We start from the raw sequence: 23,309 nt of genomic DNA on the forward strand, positions 1-23,309 counted from the left end.
TTGCTGGTAAGTGAATGGAACTGGAGACTATCGTGCTAAATAAAATAAACCAATCCCAAAAAACCAAAAGTTGGATGTTCTCTCTGATATGTGAATGCTGACTCACAATAGGCAGGGGTGGGGGATAGGGAGGGGTAGGGGGTTGTCCAGAAGGACTGGACAGCGGGGAAGGGGGAAAGGTAAGGAGGTTAGGACTGGGAAAGACAGTAGAATGAACTGGACATAACTTTCCTACACCTATGTATGAATACAGGACCAGTAACTCCACAAAAATGGGAGGTTATACTCCATGTATGTATGATATGTCAAAATACATTCTACTATCATGTATAACTAAAAAGAACAAATTTAAAAGAAAGTAAAGACTAATTTGGAAACAATTTCTAATCTCACATTCACACATGATCAAGTAAGAGAATTCCATACCTCAGAGTCCTCCTCATCCGAAAATAAACCTTTCTGAGTCTTTGTTTCTGACAAGAACTTGAGATTTTTGCTAGAAGGTACTGTAACCTTTGTGAGGGAAAAAAAAGAAAAAATGAGGATTAGTAAGTAACATGCCTGAAAATTAGAGTTTACCTCATCATTCATTCAGAAAACATACTAAATCTCTTCTATGAGAAGGCACCAAGTCATGAACCTTGGGAATAAAGATGCTGTGGACTTTGGGTGTGTACAAAGTTCACACAAGTAATACAAAGAGAGAAATTTCAAGCAAAATAATTTAAAAATTAGTTTAAGTTAGGAAAGAGGAAAGAAACAATTCCTTGAGAAAGTAAATTCCCAAAATGAACAAGGCCCAGGCACAGTGAGACAGTATAAGCAAGAGCATTCCAGACAGAGTACACTGCGAAAAGCAAGATAGAGCAAAAAGCATATCTGATGCAGCAGGGAGCAGGACACACTTTCCATGCCATGCAATTCACAGAGGGGACATGTGCAATCAGAGATACCTAGAAAGGCAGGCTACCCAAGGGGCCACCATGTTCTGAATGCTGGGACTCTGGTGGCAGCAAGAGAAGTCAGGTTTCATAGTAAGGTCATAACACACTGAGATGACTTAGGAAACGTGGGGATGCAAGCTGTGCAGCACAGTGGGAGAAGGAAGCAGCTAAAGGAGCTTCAAGACTGATGAGGATGCAGTCACCGGCCAGACACAGGTCAATTTGAGAATCAACAAAAATGACGATGATGGGAGTGGGCAATAACATGTGGAATAAAGTATACCCACTCCCAAAATAACACTAAAAGTGGGGGGAAGGATGAGGAGAAACTTCTATTCGAAAGAATGTCAGATAGTAAGGATAAATGAAATGCAGAATTAGACATTTTTTCATATTCCTTACAGAATAAATGGTTCAGGAAAAAATCACCAGTGGATATTAAAACCACTGCATGCAAGGCTGGTAGAAAACAGGAGATTCATAGTGTTGAAACATCACTTAGACATCAGTCTATTAATGATAGAAGAAATGAAGGCACCTTTCCAGTGGAGCAGTGTGGTTAGCACCTTTATTTATTTATTTATTTAGGTACTGAGGATTAAACCCAGGGGCATTTAACAACTGAGCCACATCCCCAACCCTTTTTTGTATTATATTCAGTGACAGGGTCTCACTGAGTTGCTTAGGGCCTCACCAAGTTGCTGAGGCTAACTTTGAACTTGCCATCCTCCTGCCTCAGCCTCCAGAGCTTCTGGGATTACAGGCATACATCACCACTCCTGGATGTATGCCTGAAATCCCCAGTGATGAAACAAATCACCAAGTGATCACCACGTGATCAAACAAACTGTCACAAAGACCACAATAGTCTCGAGGCGTCTTGGGAGGTAAGGCAGCAGACACTTTGCCTGCCTATATTTTTGCCAAAAAGGCAAATCTACACCTTATTTAATCAAAGTAAAATGATCAGGGAAATTCACACTATTATACATTCAACAAGACAACTGGCTGGCCATAAAAAAAGAAAAACATAGGAGGCATTGCTTTAATTTTGTTTAAAAAAAAAAAAAGTGCTTTTTAAAAAAAACATTTTTCAGACAAGAAAAAGAATTAGAATATGGACTACACGTAAGAGAATTTCACGTCAGTTATTCTTATTTTTGTCAGGTGTGATTTTACAAAGACATGTTGGGACAAATCAGAATGTAGACTAGATATTATATTCCACTAAAGCACTTATATTAATCTCATAACTGTTAATGGCTTTTTATTACACAGAAATCCTTTAAAGAGATGTTTTATATTTAGGGGTAAAATGTCATAATGACTATAACCTACTTAAAAGCAGTTCAGGAAAAAACTGTATAGAAAGGTTCAGATGCATATAATATTGGGCAAAATCCTAACAATTGTAGGTATGTGGGTGCTCTAATTCTTCAAACTGCTTCAACTACAAACATAAAAGGGAATAATATTTCCCTCTGGGCTTCAGATGAATTAGTAAACTGTCTCAGATCAACATTCCTTATTTTCCCTCCTGCTCACCGTTTTTTCTGCCCTTGCTTTGTTTTCATCTGTCTGATTCACAGTAGCTTCTGGCAAAGCTTCTGCTTTTTCTTTGAACAGTTCTCCTTCTTCATCATCGAAGATACTGGCAGTGGATTTGGTGGATTTGACTTTTTCTTTAAAAAAGATACCACAGCATAAAATGACACTAGCATCAAAATCCTATCATAATATTCACAAATTAAAAAAAAAAGTCTTTCCCTTCAAAGGATATACAAAAATGTCATGCTATTTCTTATATGTAGTTATACCTTGGTAATTTTCTTCATCTTCCCCCCGCACCCATCTCTCTTTTGTTTTTGTTTTTGTTTTTTTGCTAGGGAAGTGCTCCACCACTGAGCTACCACCCCAGTCCCATTGCCTTGGAATTTCTCAAAGAGCACAACAGTAGCACAAATGAAACCCTGGGCAGATAATTTAACCATCTAAAAGAGAAGCCTGAAGAAAGGAACATCATTTAAATAAGTCACCACGTCCACACCATTCTAAGAATCTACTTTTTAAAAATACAACTATACAGAAACAGATAAAAAAAAAAAACCCTGAAATGCCGCGGAATTCTACCTGCCCACCCAAACAAGACAGACATCAGAAATAGTTTGGAATATGTGCTGCTAAATTCCCAAAAGTTAATATAATAATTTTAGATACTAACAAGACTATAAATGAATTATAAGACAATCTGAGCAATGTGCCCTACCTTCTGCCACTTAATGTACCTAGAAAATCTTCCCAAGCCCACATGTACAAACCTTGTTCTCTGAACTCCACTTAACGGAACAACCACAGCTTACACTACTGGGTGGTTTCCAACCTTTCATTCCCATGAGCACTGTTGCACTGAATGAGGCATGGGTCACTGAAATGAGGGTACTGACTCATGAGTGTCCTGACAGTCATCTGTTAAGGAATGTGGCAACAACTTTTTTGTGATGCCAAACCAGTTCTCAAAGATGTCCACTGAGTGAGGGACCTCAGACTATTGTCTTTTCATTAACTGTCATTTCAGGCTATGGGTCTGGGTGTGTTATGCACCTGCCTGCACTCTTTCTAAAAGAGCTAGACTATCATTTCTCCTCATGTTTTTGCTTCTATCCCTACTTCCTACACCTAACACTGGAAAAGGAGAGTTAGTCCAGATGGTCTGCTTCAAAATACATTCTGAACTCATCTGTTCCTTAGACCACCCTTTCTTTTTTCAAATTGTTAAAAGTATGTACAACTTAGTCATCCTTCTTTTCTGGCAAAGCCATTGAATCCTGCTCCTCCAAGTGTGACCTACAGAGTAGTGAACTCTGCCTACCAGGGAACTTGTTGGAAATGTAGATTCTCTCAGGCCCCATCTTAAGACACATTCATTCAAAACCTTCACTTTAACAAAAGCCCCTGGGAGATTAATCTGTACATTAAAGAACAAACACCTTAAGAGGAAAGACTTTATGAACACACTTATTTAAATCTGGAAGAAGAAAAGGGAGAACCAAAGTAGACAAAGAGCTAAAGTCCTGTTATTCTTGGATACTTGAGTTTTTAGCAGAGAAGAGAAACTGGGACTAAATGACTAGTGTACAATACTCTGTTCACATAATTTACTAAAGGTTGCTGGAAGAACATATAATTAAAACTTAGTAATTCCAAAGGTCAGAATCATAATTTTTTAGCAGAAATTATAGGGGAAAAGATTTCAGCTCTGAATAAGGAGGACAATAATTAGTTTCTGGAGCAGAAAATATTGGTCCATTAAACAGAGACCTCCAAGTTTGCACAACTTTTTTAAGTATAGATGAGACAATCACAAAAACGCTTGAGAAGAGATTCTGGAACTGAAGACACACAGAACTTGGGAGCTATGTCCTTTTTAGGTCAACATTCTTTTTCTAACTTCAGAAACAGGTACCTGTCTTGGAAGGTTTGCTGCAGGATGCTGCAAAAAAGTCATCTTCATCATCATCATCATCGAAGAGGCCAGCAGGAGCTGGGAGGTATGAGGTCTTCCCGGGAATGGGCTGCTCAGGTTTCTGGGACTCCTTCAGTGATGGAGCAGAGGGGGCCCCAAATACATCAGTGTCCCCTGGGGGTGGAAAGACAAGACAGCCACAATTGAGAGCTAGGGGAGCCTCCTGAAAAAAACCAATACTATCTACCAAGAAGTATTAGCTTCAGTTTATACACAAAACATAAACAAAGACAAATAACCTCTATTTCTTACTGCTTGGGATCATACCACAATGCAGAATGACCTGGGCAAACACACAAAAAAGTCCAAGGCCACAGATTGTTTTGTTTTTGTTGTTTTGGTGTGGTGCTCAGGATCATGTGCATGCTATGCAAGCACTCTACCACTGAGCTATCCCCTCAATGCCCCAGGCAACTGATTCTAAGAGAATATGAGCTAATGTCAGAAAACAACCTCTTTCAACATGCTGTTCAATGCCCTCTGAAGCTTCCAGGTACCTCTTATTCTCCAGTCATGCCCCAGAAAATTACAGCTTAAAAAAAATGACAAAACATTAATTGTATACTTATTTAAAAAACAAACACCATGTTACCTAAAAACACAGACACAGCTCCTGCTGGGATTTTCTTTCCAGGTTTGGTGGATGAAGACTCTAGATAAAGAAAGGGACAATCACTTCACAAAGAAAATAACTTTCCTAACTGTTAAACTCACCTTTCCCAAATCATGCTCAACATGACACATACCTAAATAGGAAACCTGTTGAAACTAATTTTTCATAAGTAAACCATTTAAAAATTCTTGGGTATTTTTGTTCTCTAACAATGCCAAGAGTTCTCCCTGAGGATTGATATAGTCCAGCTGTAATTTCTGGGGAAGGTCATATGACTACAGTCAAACAGCAGTAGTGGGGACAACTAGGGGAGGCAGGGACAAAGCAACCAGGTCCCGTAAAATAATTCTAACTCTATTCCAACTTGATGAGCTGAACAAGTAAAAAGGAATAGTACAAAGTGTGAGACATCAATGAAAAAAAGTGAAGACAATAACAGCAAAGAAGAAAATGACATAAGCCAGTCATTAGGAGACAAAAGGTGGAAAACAGAACCCAAAGGACAGTGAGCTGATGTCCCAATACATATAGGGAGGATTGCAACCCTGAGGAAATGTTGTCTGGAAGATCAAGTTGCTTAAAACAACTAATTCCCAAGAACTACCTCAAATCTAATAAAACTGCAGGTTTACAAAAAATATATATATATAAACTTTTCAAAAACTTGAAACATGGGCTGGGGATACAGCTCAGTATTAGAACACTTGTCCAGCATGAGGAGGCCTGGGTTCAATCTCCAGTATTAAAAAAAAAAAAAAAAAAAAAAAAAGAAAGAAAGAAAGAAAGAAACCCACTCCTCTACACAGATGATTCTGATGCACAAGAGCTGGGGAATTATTGATGGCCAACTTATATGCAGAATATTAAAAGTGCTTCTTTGAATTTAACTTCTTTAAATTAAAGATATCATAAACACTACTACAGAGTACTTTTCCTTTTTGTGAATTCTCTCCCAAAAAAGAGGCAAATCTGCATTTTAGTTTATAGATGTAATGTTTTTTCTAAGACATGAATGAGTGAAATCAAACTGTTTTCAACTGGGCCAAGAAAAAAACAACAGCTTTCAGCTCAACAAAGAAACAACTTGGGGCATTTCATCTCCTTACAGGAAAGAAACAGTTGTAAAACCCCACAAAGAAAATGCAGAGTAGGTCCAACCCCAGCTTACCTTCATTAATGGGGGCTTGAGGTTGCTGATCACGGGGGGCTTCCCTGAAGAGGTCACTCTAGTTGTAGTAGGTATGTGACAAAGAATTTAAAAATGTAAAGGTAAATATAGCTGCATTTAAAGATTTCTAAGGAAAAGTACCCTGTAATTCAAAGCTATATATGTACTGTTCTGACAGAAAATCCGTCATCAAGTGAAGACTATTGCAAAATAGAACCTTATGTAATTTGGGCCTGCTTAGGAATTAAATACAAAGATCAAATAAGGTAAGAAATAATCACCTATCTGACCAAGTAAATCCTTCACTATTAACACTCACTCTCACATTCTCTCCTCGCCTACCAAAGGACAGCAGGAAATAGTATTTCTCACTCTATGATTCTGAAATATGTCCCAAAATAGGAAAATAGAAGGAACTTCCAAATAAAAAGCTATTTTTCTCCTATATTTCTTTCTTATGAACCCATGACAAACAGCTATAGGAAACATAACTGAGTACTGCTCACAAACCTCCTCCTCATCATCATCATCAACTCACCTCTTCATCATCATCATCAAAAAGTCCTTGTCCTCCACTGAACAGTCCGCCTCTAGAACCAAATGGTGAAAAGTCTTCATCTGTCAACTTGGGGGGTGCAAAAAAGTTATCTTCTTCATCTAGCAAGCAGAAATGTTATGCAACAAGAGTTAAAGTGTGTTTGGAACCCAAAGTCCTGGGGCTACCTCTACAACATCCACAACACTGGAATGGAATTTAATCATCTCTAGCAAGGAGCACCTGAAGGCACACTTGCAGATTTCATACAAAAACCTATTAAACAGTTCACTGAGTCCCTCAAAAGGGTCTTGGGGCTCTCATTCTCAAGTTGGTAAATGTCCAGAGCACAGTCAATTCTTCAGGAATCCTCCTAGACACATTTACTTTGAAGTGAGAACACAGCTCAATTGTCACATTCAAGACCCATCTCCCCAAAAATCTAGGGGAGAAGTAGGCTGAAGAAAGAGATCTACAGATGGACATAGCAACAAGATGAATATACATAATGGACATTACTATAAAATACAAAAGGGCCTGCTATAGTCTTTACTGAAAATGCTAGCAAACAGTCAGGTAATGGCCTCTATAAAAATTTAATAATTCAAATGTTTACAGACATTTTGCTCCACATCCACCCCTCACCCCAGGACCCCAAAACATGATCTTTGATTGTTTTTGGGTTTTGTTTTTAATATTTTTTAACACATGCTAGGTGAGCGTAGTTCTACTGCTGAGCCACAACCCCAGGCCCAAGTAGTTTTGAAAAAGAGTTCACTTGTCAGCATCTAAAGCAACACTTTATAAATGATATATAAACAATATTCCTGAGTCAAAAAGGCTCCTTAAATAATCAAAATGAGGGGAAAGGCCTACCATCCGAAGGTGTTCTCCTTTCCTTCTTCTCTTTTAATGTCTTCCGGGATTTTGCTTCTCCTATGGATAAGATTTGAATATTTCTGTTTTAATAAGACATAGTCCATCCTTAGTTTTTGTGTATTTTTTCTCTCTACTTACTATATGATATTCACTCTCTCTCTCTCTCTCTCTCTCTTTCTGATTGTCTATATGTCTGTCATCCTCATGACTCAGGCTAAAGACAGACATTCAACTTCATATCTCAGCTCCAACGGAGCACTTAACCCAATGCCTTACAAATAGAAGGCATTCAAGAGAGTCATCTTTGTATGTCAAAAGGTTGCTGCTTATATGCCAAGATCATCTTCATATCAGGACTGTACTTTTTCAAGAAATCATTCTGATATCTATCCTATTAAATAACTACAATATACTACATAGTGTGTTTTCTTATTTAGTCAATACATTGGAGTAAACATTTAGTCAGGAACTCAATCTAGTGCTCACAGTCCTCTGGAGTACCCATTAATTCCCTGGAATTGCATGTAAAATCTTATATACAAATGGACATATTCATTTTTCTTCCAGGGTTCACAGTGTTCCATTATCAAAAGCGGTCTATGAATCAAACACAGAATAAGAACTACAGTGTAATTTGAAAGGGAACTCCACCCTCAGTAAAGTCAGCAGAGGTTCCCATACATTATTTACCAGCCCCATTAACTATCCTCTGAGGCTCACCTATTTGCTCCTCTTCTAGTCGGTTAGAGGCATCCCCTTTGATCCTAGCTGCCAGCTCATCGGCAAATGACGTAGGTCTTTTCTATGGACAGAAGAGAACAAAAGAATTACTCTTATAATAGATAACTTTTGGTCACCACAAAATTATACATATCAACACTTGCAAAGAAACTGTATCAAAGAAAATAGTTTAACTAGATGAATTTAAACATATGAACACTATGGAGATAATGCAAAGAACGTGATTCATAATAGTGTTCCTTCAAAAGGAGATATGTGCTCTTTGTTACCTTACTTTTTTACTAGCACACTTTAATACCTGAAAAATCTAAACAAGAAAATTATCATAAGGTGCTTGGTAGGTGAGGAAAGAGCTTTAAGTCTTAAAACTATAGAACTGAATGTATTCTGAATGATCTGAGCTGTAAAATTGTAACATTGAAAGAAGATGACAATTGTATGGCAGGTGGGGATGTTCACCATTGTTTTCACCAAAGTGTAAATGCAATTACAAATATGACACAAAAGATGACTACAAATGTAAGTGAGTAGACAAGGACTGAGTCATGGGCACCATTTCTAAAATCTGGCCAAGTGACAGCAGCTACAGTCTTTCTTACTAGTCTAGTATTTTCTTCAATATCTTCAATATCTTCCTCTTCCTTCTCAGAGTCAGCAAAAAGGTCACCATCCTCCTCTTCCTCTTCATCACTCATTTGTGCAGTGTGCTGAGTGTAAAACACCAGATTTGAACTATTAGTCACAAATCATCAGGCTCAAAAAGAGATATTCTCCTGGCTAGGGTTGTGGCTCAGCCTTAGAGCACTCGCCTAGTACGTGTGGGACCCTCAGTTCAATCCTCAGCATCACATATAAACAAATAAAGGAACTGTGTCCACCTACAACTAAAAACATTGAAAAAAAAAAGGGAGAGAGATACTGTCACTTAGTTTTGCATTTCTCCCTTCACAAAGGGAATAACTAATAGATATATTGATAACAATGATAGCAACGTAGCAAACAAACAATGAAGCAGAAAGTATATGTGGCAGAACAAATAATACACAAGAATTAATTAGAATACAAACAAAGAAATTACTTTTTTGCGGGGGATAATACTGGGAATTAAATCCAGGGACACTTTTCCACTAAGCTACATCCCCCCAGCATTTTAATTTATTTTATGATATTTTAATTTATTTCACTAAGATACCCAGGCATACCTTGAACTTGCTATCCTTCTACCTGCTGAGTAGCTGGGATTAATTACAGGTGTGTGCCAACATGCCTAGCTAGAACTTATTCTTTCAATAAGGATGTAATAGCAAGAATATACAACTGAAATACGAAATATTCAAGAAGTTCATCACAAGAGAAATAAATAAAACAATGTCTTATTTTAATAAAAACACCAGGTAATAGTAAAAAGAAATAAACTATAACTAAAGAGCCATCCAAGTAGACCAAGTAAAAAAGAGAATGACAAATCTAGCCTAATACCCTGCCCCACTGTACTGTATAATTTCTAAGAATTCAAATGTATTTGCAGAACACATTCCATTATAAAAGCAATGGAAAAGACTTAGAAAGGCACACTGCCAGATCATAATATCAGCTGCCTCTGAGGAGTATAAGAAGACAATGATGGTGGGCTTAAATACAACCTTATTTGTTGAATTCTAATTTTTAATTTTTCTAAAGGTACCTAGTATGTCTAATTTGTACAATCTTTAAAAGGTTTTTTTGTTGTTGTTGTTTTCTTTTACTGTTTAAGTCACTAAGAGAATTGTCAGCACTATGCCAAAAGGATTTTATTACCTAATTTAATCCTTAAAACCGTGAGGTTAGCTATGGCACACAAAACCAGTCTAACTCAATAAAAACAGATGGGAATTCAGTGTTTTTTAAACACTGTATTGTACTGTTTGAAAAACTGTTTGTATTTATAAATATTAACAGCAAATTTCATAGAAAAAAAAGTATCTTCTGACATTAGACTGCTTATTAAAACTACAGAGACCAACCATATTTCTGAATACAACCTGGAAAATAGAAGTACCAATCAAAAAGTACAAAATGCTTCATTAGATTGACAACTTCATTACCAGGTGTCAACCTACTTTACATACAGAGATATGAAAAACTGTGGTATATGTGTAATAAGAATTGTAATGCAAAAAAAAGTACATGTATAAAGATATGAATTGGCATGAACATACTTTATATACAAAGATATGAAAAATTGTGCTCTATGTGTGTAATAAGAATTGTAATGCATTCTGCTGTCGTGTATTTAAAAAAAATTTTAAAAAAAAGATTCCCCTTACTACTACATATCAGCATGTTTAAAGACATAGAAGAGGCTAGAGATATAGTTTAGTAGTAGAGAGATATGTATATGTGTGAAGTTCAATCCCCACTACTGGAAAACACAAACACACACACTTACACACAAGTAAGTTTACAAAGCAAATTACAAAGACTATTCAAAATGACAAGGAAAAGCCGGGCACGGAGGTGCATGCCTGTAATCCCAGCAATTTGGGAGGTTGAGGCAGGAGGATCAGGAGTTCAAAGTCAGCCTCAGCAAAAGTGGGCACTAAGCAATTCAGTGGGATCCTGCTCTAAATAAAACACAAAATAGGTCTGGGGATGTGGCTCAGTGGTGGAGGGCCCCTGAGTTCAATCCCTGGTACTCCCCACAAAAATCTGACAAGGAAAACATATTGACATAAAAGAACAAAGAATAAAATATGCATGTTACAAAAAGAACATGCCCTTTGATAGATAAACAAAAATTAAGATAACTTGCTAAGACAGTAGGAAAGATTATATTCATCTTGTGATCATTAATGTCTCAAGATTTTAAAATGAGGGCTTGGGATGTGGTTCAAGCGGTAGCATGCTCGCCTGTAATGTGTGCAGCCTGGGTTCAATCCTCAGTACCACAAACAAAGATGTTGTGTCCACTGAAAACTAAAAAATAAATATTAAAAATTCTCTAAAAAAATTTTAAAATGAGAAGAGGACTCATAGTTCAGTTTGGATAATGGGGTATTCTTTTTATAGGATCTTTTTCAAAATTTCTTTTTTTTTTCTTAAGGAAAATGAAATCATAAAGCAAAATTGTGAAAAAATACAAAGAGAGTAGTTAGCATAAATACAAAGGAAAATTAGTTGTAAAACATGAAAAAAACCCTCACTTTGTCATAAATGTTTCAAAAGTAATTTTAATATATACGCAACACTTCAATTAAAATTTAGAAGTAAATACCATCAGATGTATAAATATCCCACCATTACAAATAATCACAGTGCACCAATAAAAGAATTATGAAAAAAACAGAAATAAAGTCACTTCAATACATGAGCCTTACCTGGTTTTGATCATTGTCACTATGATTGGCAAAATCATCATCGGACTCCTAGTGGGGGGGAAAATAACTTTGTTGGTTACAAAGGCTTTACTTAGAAGCACAGAAATGATTTTAGATCAAAGACTGGGGAAAGTTTAGCAGAGGAAAAGCTCTGACACTCAATCTCTCATACTGACTACTTGCCACCTTAAGTATCAAGATGCAAATAAGGTGGATAGTTGACAATTATTATGAAAGGTCCTATTAGCTAATGTAATTTTTGTGGTCCAGTGAAACACCTCTAAACATTTGTTCTTGGCATCTGTACTTTACATTCTAACCTTTGGATTCAAAGTAAGAGCTACACATTTAATTGACTAAATTTTCAAAAGCTAGTGTGTTATTTTACATTTTGGATCAACTTTCTATACTCCCTCTAGGTAGAATAACTACTTCATCAGGACCAAGAAGGGAACATAAACAATTTAGTAAAGAGCTGTATCAACAGGTTAAAAAAAAAAAAAAAAAGATTCAGTGAATAACTATCTATTGTAGCAAGGCTGCTTAAAGAAAAGTCACTTCTTACTGCTAGGTTTTTTGTTTGGAAGGCTGAAGGAAGGATGGTTGGGAGGGAGACTAGAGAAGGCAGTATGGATGAGAGGACAAGAATGTGCACACTAAATGGTGTCCTTTTGGAAATCTGATACTAAGGACCATCCTTCAAAGTTTCTCGCCCTTTGTAATAATGAATACTCCATCTAAGAATAACTCAAGACTCTAGACACTAGATCAGAGAGTCAGACTACATGCTATAAATACAAAAATACTAGAGAATGCTTTAAAGCATCCTCTCATCTAGAAAGTTTTGTAGTTAAAACATGTTAAATGTAGATTTTTTTTTTCTGCTAGGATTATACAGAAAAAAATACATTCGAAGACTTTATCATAAGTGGAGATTTCACCAAAATATCTAAGCTGCCTCCTCAAGATAAATGGGAAGAAAAGGGATTTGGCAAGGTGGGAGGGAAAGTAAGGGTAAAAGAAATTCAAGCAGTGCTGTTTCTAACACAAGACAAAAAGAAAATCTAACATCAAGGATAAAACTTCAGAGTATGGCCAGGCATGGTGGTACACACCTACAGTACCAGATACTCAGGAGGCTGAGGCAGAAAAATCATTTGCAAAGGGGTTTGAGACCAGTGTAGGCAAGCATAGCCAAACTAGTCACAAAAAAAGAACAAAACAAACAAACACACAAAAAGCAAATCACCACCAATTCACAAAAATGTTTTGTACTTAGCTGGCTGAGCACATTCTAAGTTTCATGCTTACCGTGACCCAATCATAGCAAACAGTCCTTACCTCTTCTTTCTCTTCTTCACTGTCTACAATACTGCCACGATCGCTGCCTATAGAACCCTCTGTTGAGAAGAAGATAAGGGTTAGCACTAACATGCATAAGAAAATGTCCTTCCTCAATATCACAAACAATAGCATGAAAGCTATCTATACCAACTAACTGAATTAAAATTATCTTTATTACATTAAGAATAGAAAATGTGTATAGTCTCAAAATATCGAACCACAAAAAAGAAAAAAAATATTCATAAACTGACTGGTATTCTTCAAAGGTGTCAAGGTCATGAAAAGCAAAGAAAGCTGAGCAAATGTATCAGACTAAAAGATGACTAGACAGATTTGACAACTAAATGCTGTAGGGGATCCTGGATTGAGGTCTGGACCAGAAAAAGATGGTAAAAGATATCAATGGACAAATGGCAAAATCTAACTATGACTGAAGATTAGGTAACAGTATTATGTTCAATAAAACTTCCTGATTTTGGTCATTTTACTAGAACTATATAAAAGAATGTCCTTGTACTCAGAAAACAGAGAGAAACATTTAGGAGTAATAGGGCACAATGTCTCTAGTAGGTTCAGGAAAAAAAAAAAAAGTGGATATATATATATATAGAGAGAGAGAGAGAGCAAGATCAAACAAATGTGGCAAAATGTTAACTGACAAACCTGGGAAAAGGGCATATATGTGAGTTCTCTGCACTATTCTTACAATATTAATGTAAGCTCTCAAATTATTTTAAAATTAAAAGATACAAATGTTAAAAGTAACAAGACTATTTGGTGAAGAAAAGTACCTTCACTAGATAGCTCTCCAAGTCCTACATCTTCCTGCTCCATGAACAGCTTTGACCCAATGAGATAGGGTAAAGGACGATCAATATATAGATCCTACAAGAAGTGAAAGGGAACAGCCATTAAACACTTACATTGAAAAATAAAATCAAGTGTTTCACTGGACATCCAATTCCATCTGACTAACCCAAACAAGCTGCCTAATAAAAGCACAGAATAAGAAACACTGCAGAATTTGAAAAGAAGAAAAATCACTGGTTTTAAAAATGTCAAATTCTAGGTAAAGATGGCGAGTAAAGTTGAATCCTCCCCAAGCACCTCATTAACAAAATGGAAAAACCCTGCAAAAAGTTTACCATCAGTAACCAAATGAGGAAAAGGATACGATCTCATAGTAAAATGTGAAAAAGGAGGACCAAGGAAAGAAACTTCTGGGGAGCTCTGATGAGTCCTACCCTAGCCTTCCTTCTCTAGTTAGCCAAAAAAAAAAAAAAAAAAATGCATTTGTGTATGTGAACTCCAATTCAAATCTCACCTCTGCATTTGGTTATTTGCTCAGCATGCTTCTTTCCAAATTTAGGGCTATTACTTATGATTCTCAAGATGTATGTTTTTTTATGTACAAAAGCAGTATAAAGCTGTCCTGGTAAGTCAAAACGCTTTAAACATGTAAATGTATGTTATATTTTAATTTATAAGGCACTTAGTGCCACAAATACTCTCTCAAAATCAATATGGCAACCTACTTTGTATACCACTGTGTAACTCGTGTTGCCACATTATCTCCTTTAACAATCCAAGGAAAAAAAGAGTAAGGCAATAAACTAGAGGAAGCCTGTTCAGTAATGCTCATAGTGGATTTACTTGTAATAGCCCAAATCAAGAAGCAATCCAAATGCTCTTTGAACTCATCTACAGTCATCCATAGCACAAGCTACAGAATCTCTACTTCTAATGAGGCTCCCAGTCCTAACCTCAATTCAAACCTCATCTCTGCCCTAAAGGTTATTGGAAAAGTGGATTGGGAAGATGTTGATCCAAAAGAACAAAATTTCAGTATGACAGGAGGAATGAGATCAAGAGATCCATGGTACAACATGGTAACTACAGTTAATAACAATGTATTGTGTTTCACAATAGCTAAATTGTGGATCCAACCTAGATACCCTTCGGTAGATGAATGGAGAAAGAAAATGTGGTAAATATAAACAATGGAATATTACTCAGCATTAAAAGAGAATAAAATCATGGCATTTGCATGTAAATGAATGGAATTGGAAAATAAAATGCTAAGTGAAGTAAGCCAATCCCAAAAAAAAAAAAATGCTGAATGTCTTCTCTGACACAAGGATGCCGACTCATAATGGGAATGGGTGGGGAAGAGCATGGGAGGAAGAGACAAAATTTAGATAGAGCAAAGGCAAGGGAGGGAACACTCTAGACTGAGATGTCACTTTTCAAAAGAAAAGATGGTGGAATAAGATGGACATCATTGCCCTAAGTACATGTATGAAAACAAGAATGGTGTGGCTCTACTTTGTGTTCAATCAGAGACATGAAAAATTGTGTTCTCTTTGTATAATATGAATTGAATTGCATCCTGCTGTCATATATAACTAATTAGAATAAATAAAATTTAAAAATTAATTATAAAAAAACAATGTATTCTGTTTGAAAATCACTGTGAGTGTATATTTTAGATGTTCTTAGTATAAAAGGTTACTATGTGAGGTATGTGTCAATTAATTAGCTCAATTAAGTCATTCCACAATATATACATACTTCAAAACAATATGTTGTACAAGATAAATACATATAAAATTCTGTCAATTAAAAATAAGTAAAACTTCTGAAGTTTTTTTTAAAAAAAACCCAACTCAAATCTCATCTTCACCTTAACATCCCAGTCAGAGGTCAATACCCTCTCAGAGCACTTATGATGGGTACTCACATAAATACCTCCTCTTTCCCACCAGAACATAATGAGCACCTTAGAGCAGGAGCCACACTTTGCTTGCACCTCCCACCCTGGCAAGCAGCCTTTTACCTCTTAAGTGATCAATGCTTGTTTTTAAAGCAAGTCTTTCTGATGAGTTCAATGTAAGTAACACACTCACTTTCTACAGATGGAGTCTATGTCATACTAGTCCTGTGCCCAAGTAAAGACCCCAAGTCATATCAGTAAATGTGGTACAACATTAAATACCTGAATCAAATGTCTTTACCTTAGGTTCAAGGATCAGTTCCACCCGTTCATTAGCATCATCTTCTTCAGAGTCTGAGTTGCCTGCTTTTATGTCAAGCTGCTCAAATGCACTGTCCAATACTTGCAAACCATAATTCACAGCCTCCTGGACTTTAGGAATCAGATCTACTTCTTTCTGTTCCCTGGTCTTCTCCTATAAACAAAATACTATTCAGTGTGAATGTTTAATGTATTTATATCACCATAAAAAAATACTGTTAATGTTCTCTAAAGCCTAGCCTCATGTGAAAAATAAAAATCTAAATTAAAAATGTTAACAAAATTCAAGATTCTGACCAATGCCTTAACTTTCGAGTTTGCAACTTTCTGGGCATGCATCAAATCACCTAAGATCCCGGAGTTCCAGGCTTTCCATCTACAACCAAGTTCAAATACTGGATGATGGTTCAGTTAATAAGTTGTGTGAAAGTACCCTAACAATTAATGGCATGTCACTTCCCCACTGCTAGAGGAATACAGGGCCTAGATTTTCAGATTCACCCCATGAGTATATTCCTTAGTTAATGGCCCCTTGGCCAATTTTAGGAGCTAAAATTTAGACGGAAACACTCTAGACTGAGATGTCACTTTTCAATTATAGTTTAAAAGAATTTTTTTTAAATGAGTAATTATCATTGATTCATAAATTTGCTTCACATCAAGGAAAGGTCAGTTTCATCTCTACTATATATCACACAGAACAATGCTTTCCCTCAAAACAAGTCTGTCCATATCGCCAACCTGCTGAAACTCTTCCACAGATCTCTAGTTCTTACAACAGCTCTCAATGGCAGTCCCCTTGTACACAGCACATGTGTTATCAGTTTTGAGAAATATTAAAAAAATATTTAATAATTTTCTCTTCTCAAAATATTAACTCTAGAAGGAACCAAACCATACGGCGCTGTTTTGAAGGCCAAAGGAGAAAACTCTATGAGTATTTTTTATTTTTTACCTCAAGTATTGAAGTCTTTGTATTGAGTCTGTGAAAACATATTCATGAAACATACAGTGCTTTTTCTTATTTATATTTGCAGTGCTGGGGATTAAACCCAGGGCTTCATGCATGCTAAGCTAGTGCTCTACCACTAAGGTATACCTCCTTCCCCTGTGGCTTTTAGAAAATAGTTCACTAAATACCCATTTTTCATATTTAATGCTGATTTGGTATAACCAAATACTATTCCACTTAAATGGTTAGCAAGTCCTTGAGTACCATTAGAAATAAAATATCCTGATTTTCCTAAAAATCCTGGGAGTAGTCAGACTGTAGCTAGTTTGTAATATCCTCTTATAATCTAACAGCTTCACCCGTTACAAGCAATAGTTACTGACAGAGCACCAACCTTTTCAAGTGATTTACATTTTCTGAGTAAGCTGGAGCTCCCTGAAAGCTACTCCCATAATAAACGTTCCCCCACTCCCCTGTGTCTTCCTGGGTGGGAGACAAGAGGAAGCAACTCAGCCAGACTACTAGGAAATCAGTATGGCCCAGAACCTCTTAGTGCCAATAATACCTAAATGTGAGATCAGGCAGGAAGAATGTTTATGCACTTCTGTTACTATGAAGCCACAGGAAATAAGGCAGGAACCACTGCTCCTTGGCCTTTTGGCCTATTTTCTGAAGCCCTCCAGCAACCAGTTCTTACCCGTTTGCTTTCCTCTTTGCTTGGCCACCAGTTAATTTATATATGTGAATTTCCATGTATGTATGTATGTTTATGTGACTGCAAAATCAGGCTTTCACATAATTCTGGCCTGAAATACCAGACACATCATCAACTCTGAACTCTGGCTCATGGCATTCCCTTGCTGAAAAGCCCCACCCACCACCTCAAAATATGGCCCTTCTTTCTTCCTCCAGCCAAAGTCTCATCCTTCCTGTCTCTACCCACCAGTACTTCCTCTTCTGAACTTCCAAAACAGTTAAGCCACACAGCTTAGAAACTCTAGTTCCTGTGGTCACCAGTACTATAACCTCTCGAGAGAAAGTATCCTAAGTTAACGGCCATCTGCAGTATTACTACAGAGTCAGTAACTGTTCACTGTGCAATTCCTATTCTCTATACTAATGACTCCTATAGCAGTAAAGAAGCACTCAATTGTGGGCAGTCTAGACCAATATTTATCTTATTAACATTTTGATCTGGTAGTAATAAACATTAAAGCAATCATGAGAGAGAGAGAAACTCAGGCTTCAAACAACTCACCTATGTAAAATTGTACTTTAGAGGTGGCAAATTTGGGCTGGGGATGTAGCTCAGTGGTAGAGCACATGCCTGAAGTCCTAGATTTGATCCCTAACACCACCAAAAAAAAAAAAATCGGCCAACTCCTAACCCATGGCCAAGTTCTGCAAATGTAAGAATAAATTCTACATTTTTAAAAGGCTGGAAGAGAAAGAGGAAAAAGAGGAGAAGGAGAAAAAAGGTCCTCCGGAAGGGGAAGAAAAAAGACAGACAAACTAAGTGGCTTATAAAACCTCCATATTTGCTACTGCCATTTACAGAAAAGGTTTGCTGATCTCTGCTCTATTTTTATACCAGAATTCAGGAATTCAATTTACATATTACTTAATATGCTAAGTTTCGGAAACAAATAAAAATACCTTTCGAGAGAAATCTCTCCCACTTCCCCAGTATCCTTCCCCATACTAGATATCTAACAAATCTCTATCAATTTCTACTCTAAGCTGGGAACTTAATCAAAGAATTTTAAAAAGTACCTGTTCTGTTTTTTCTGCCTCAATCTTGAGCACTGGCTCCTCCACTTCTTCATCGTACACACGCTGAATATGAAAGCAAATTCAGTTTTAAAAGGTCAAAACATTATTTGCAATAAATTGTAATATAAGAATTCAATATACAGTAACAAAAAGACAAAGATGAGGAAGGAAATGGTTATCAACAATGGCTGGAGCCACTACCAATGGGTCATAGACAAACAGCAAAGAACAATCATCAATTTACACAATTTTAAAAAATGACAAAAAAATATAAAGTAAGTTCAACTTCATGGTTGACTAGAGTAGTAAAAACAGTAAGAAATCAGTTTTTTCACCCTTTGTTTCACCAGACACACAATGCTGATGGGCAGTGATTAGGTACTCTCTCCAAAGCAACTGAGAATGACAACTGGAATAACTTAAAAACTAAGTAACAAGATCTTTAACATGTAGAGCAATGGATATGGTGAAGTTAAAATTTCTTTTCATCCTGTTGTTTAAAATGCCAATAAATGTTTATTATTCCACATACATGAAAGCAGAGAGATAAAATTAACCAATGACTTGCCAGAAGGCTGGGTATATAAATGACGTTTACTGCATGGCCAGGCAAGAATCTCTTTTCCAAGACAAACAGATTACTTTGCCAACTCACTGTGATTTCCTTTTTTTATTAAACTTTTCTTTTAACCACCAAAGTACAGCATAATTAAGGATAGATACTCAACTGGTAAAGTTTATGCAAATATTCCAAAATATAAAAAACTCAAATTTGAGACACTCAAGAGATGATGAAAAAAGTCAATAAATATAAGATGATGAAAATGTTCTGGAATTTGTTGTCCATAGTTATAAAACTTTATGAATAAACTAAAAGCCTCTGAACTACATACATTTAAGAAGAATGAATCTCATGGTATATGAATTAACTCCTTCCTACCCCAACCTAACCCTTGAAATAACCAACTTAAACTTTGAGCACATGCTCCTGTTTCCTAAGGTCCTTAAACACAGACTAATGCACACATTCAGTTTACCTACCCTTCTTGTATTTAAATAAAAACACACTTATACTATAGATTTCTTTGCCCCATCTTTCACTTAACTTTCTCGTAAACTACATTGTAGGTCAATACATATAGATTTGATTCAAACCTTTCAATTAGTCAAAAGCTTTCCACTGGTGAATATTAATATTTCCAAAGTTTGCTATTGTAAACAAAGCTGCTCTAAACACACACACACACACACACACACACACTCCTAGGCAATAATTATTTCTATAGGCTTCTCAAAATAGCATTGTCAAATAAAAAGACAAAACTTTTCTAATCTTAACAGCATTTCTAGATTACTATGCATGAATGTGTCACAAATCACTGTCACCACCAGTGTACCCATCTCTCTCTATATATATATCCCAAGCCTTTGGCAGCAGTGGATTCTGCCCATCTTTTAAAAAATAACCTACCAATCTGATCAAATAACATTGATTTTAAATGTAACCTCTGACCCAAGAATTCTATTTCTTAAATCTTAGTTTCATGAAAAATATTCCTGACTGCAAACAACCGGATGCTCATGGCATCACAATTTATAGTGGAAAGTCACAAACACCAGAATTACTATGCAATTCCAATCAAATGTTTATAGAATTTTCTGTGGAATGAAATAGTAATATAAACGACATTTTGAGGTCTCAAATTTACATGGCAAATTAGAAAGTTGAAGAGAAATATGACAATTATGAATAAAGTTGTGGGGAATTGCTGCATTGTGATGGATTAGAAATCTGTGGTATTTAAGATAATTTTACTAGCACATAGCAGAGAAAACCAGAAAGGCCTCAATTATGTGAAAACCTAATTTTATAGTCACATAAACACACACATTCATTCACACAAATCAACATGATAATAACAACTACACAATAAAGGTTGTCTATACAAAAGAAAAATGGAATTGCTAATACTATACATATATGTACTCACACATACCCACTCAAGATAGTTTCTCCAGTTATTAAAAATTAAAAGGCTGGGATACAAAAAAGTCCTCACCCAAAATGTTTAGTACTCATGAGAAAAAGGAGGTAGACTGGTATCTTTGAAGCAAAATGGCAAAATATTAAGATCTATTAACCAATGCTAGGTGCTGTATATTCTTAACATTTGTGATTGTCTGTATTTTTTATATAAATAGTTCATTAAAATCCAATATTGGATGATTGTTAAATAAATTATGATAATCATAGAAGGGAGTAGGAATAAAAATTAAGTTCACAAAAGTCTCAAAGATGTGTTAAAATGTTCATAAGTTAATATTAAAAAAAAATCAGGCTGCAAATGCACACACAGTCATCTAGAACAGGTCAAAGTTGAAACAAATAAAAGACTAGAAAGGCTGGGGGTGGTGGTACAGGCCTGCCTGAAATCCCAGGATCACAAGTTCAAAGCCAGCCTTGGCAATTTAGAGAGGCTCTAAACAACTCAGGGACACCCTGCCTCAAAATAAAAAAATATAAAGGGCTGGGGATATGGCTCAGTGGTTAAGCACACCAGGGTTTAATCTCCAATTAAAAAAAAAATACATCAAAATGCTCAAAGTTTGATTAATCTGGGCTGGTGGAATTATAACTAATCTTCTTTTATAGATTTACCTTCTGTAAGCCCATTGTCTGCATGGAAATGCATTTACAATATACATAATAAAATATTGGCAGGTGCCCCTCCATCTGATGAAATTTCAGATAATTTTTCTTTTTCTTACTTTTCTTTCCTATATCTTTCTTTATTCTTTTTTTTTCCTTGATGGTTAAAAAGAACATCTATTTTTATAACAAGTCAAATATGCTATAATGTCACTATAGAGGAAACACAACATTGTAATTTAAAACTTTTTCTTATTTATACAAAGATATATTTCAGTGATCATAATTAAATTAGCCCAGGGATGCTTAACCACTGAGCCACATCCCCAGCTTTTTATATTTAATTTAGAGAAAGGGTCTCATAGTTGTTTAGGGCCTTGCTAAGTTGCTAAGGCAGGCTTTGAACTCATAATCCCCCTGCCTCAGGCTCCTGAGCCACTGGGATAATGTAAAATTTTTTTCAGTTATCTTTTCAGATTACTTAAATTTCCTACAATTAATTGCTTAAATAATTCTTGATTCTAGACTATGAAGAAAGAACACAGAAAAGTATGAATTCAATTTATATGCTGATTTTTTTCACTGCTCCTCTGAGATCAAAATTTTCTTACTCTTAATTCTAACTTTATTTTTATTTTCCTCCATCTGTTTTCCTTTTCTTTCCACATTTTTTATTGGTGTATTATAGTTGTACATAAAGATAGGATTAGTTGTTACATATTTGTACACACACACAATATAACAACATAATGTGGCAATATCATTCCCCAGCCCTTCTCCTCTCCCTCCCCCCTCCCACCCTCTGATCCCTTTCCTCTTTTTTCTTGGGGTGCTTGGGATGGAAATCAGGATCTTGTGTGTGCTAGGCCAGTACTTTACCACTGGGCCACATTCAAAGCCCTAATTTTTTTTAACCCCTAATTGCTTCATAAAAATCAGAATTTGGGCCAGGCATGATGGCTGTAATCCCAGAGGCTCAGGACGCTAAGACAGGAGGATTGTGAGTTCAAAGCCAGCCTCAGCATTGTTGAGGCACTTAGCAACTCAGTGAGACCCTTCTCTGAATAAAATATAAATTGGGCTGGGGATGTGGCTCAGTGATTGAGTACCCCTGAGTTCAATCCCCAGTATCAATAAATAAATAAATAAAATCATAAATTGGTAATAATTTTCAGACAGAAACAGAAAAATTAAATCTTAAAATGAGACTTTAATTGAGATAGAGGTTACTTCAGAATTTAAATACCAAGAACAGCACCAATACCCTATTTTTCCCCCGTCACTAAAACTACCTTACAAGCCATAAAAAACACAATGAGTAAAGACCTAAAACTTGGGATCTTTTGAGCACAAGCAGTCTATGCATCTCAAGTACTTGGTACACAGCAGATAATCAATGCCAATTTCCTTCACCCTTCCCAAGCTGAACTCACAGTTTTATGTGCTTTGTGGCCATTTTACAATCAAATAGCCATACCCAGAACTGTTAGATATCTTTGGTATTTCCCCTCTAGGAGATGTTCCTCAACTGGGAAGAGAGAATAAAAGGTGAAGGTAGGAACATGGAAAACTGAAACAACTAGGGATTTCTTTTAACAGATGCGTAGTTTAGGTATTAGGTGTCCACAAGAATGTTTAGAGGTGAAATGATTGGGTTTTAACAGTTTTAACCTAATCAGTATATTAATCCCCTCATAGGGATTAACTAGGTGATAACATAATGGTATGGCTGGAGGAGGTGGATCACTGAAGTGTACCTTTGAGGGTGAATATTTTGACATCAGTGTGAGAAGAACT

At 36.2% G+C, this 23,309-nt stretch overlaps 1 protein-coding gene across 3 annotated transcripts in view; it reads right to left on the reverse strand.

The window, feature by feature from the left end:
* The window catches only part of LOC101958063 (WASH complex subunit 2), a 56,719-nt gene that overhangs the window by 28,629 nt on the left and 4,781 nt on the right, over positions 1–23,309 (reverse strand). For all 3 annotated transcript variants that reach the window (XM_021735764.3, XM_013364665.4, XM_013364664.4), the window contains exons 4-17: positions 18,863–18,925; positions 16,118–16,291; positions 13,895–13,988; positions 13,101–13,159; positions 11,760–11,807; positions 9,003–9,110; positions 8,383–8,464; positions 7,660–7,719; positions 6,787–6,905; positions 6,249–6,306; positions 5,060–5,119; positions 4,408–4,581; positions 2,490–2,626; positions 427–513 (exon numbers count right to left, since the gene is read on the reverse strand). In XM_021735764.3, coding sequence (XP_021591439.2) covers positions 427–513; positions 2,490–2,626; positions 4,408–4,581; positions 5,060–5,119; positions 6,249–6,306; positions 6,787–6,905; positions 7,660–7,719; positions 8,383–8,464; positions 9,003–9,110; positions 11,760–11,807; positions 13,101–13,159; positions 13,895–13,988; positions 16,118–16,291; positions 18,863–18,925 — 1,323 coding nt within the window. The remainder of the gene's footprint in view (positions 1–426; positions 514–2,489; positions 2,627–4,407; positions 4,582–5,059; positions 5,120–6,248; positions 6,307–6,786; positions 6,906–7,659; positions 7,720–8,382; positions 8,465–9,002; positions 9,111–11,759; positions 11,808–13,100; positions 13,160–13,894; positions 13,989–16,117; positions 16,292–18,862; positions 18,926–23,309) is intronic.

Source organism: Ictidomys tridecemlineatus, chromosome 1 (assembly GCF_052094955.1).
Source record: "Ictidomys tridecemlineatus isolate mIctTri1 chromosome 1, mIctTri1.hap1, whole genome shotgun sequence".
NCBI lineage: Eukaryota > Metazoa > Chordata > Mammalia > Rodentia > Sciuridae > Ictidomys > Ictidomys tridecemlineatus.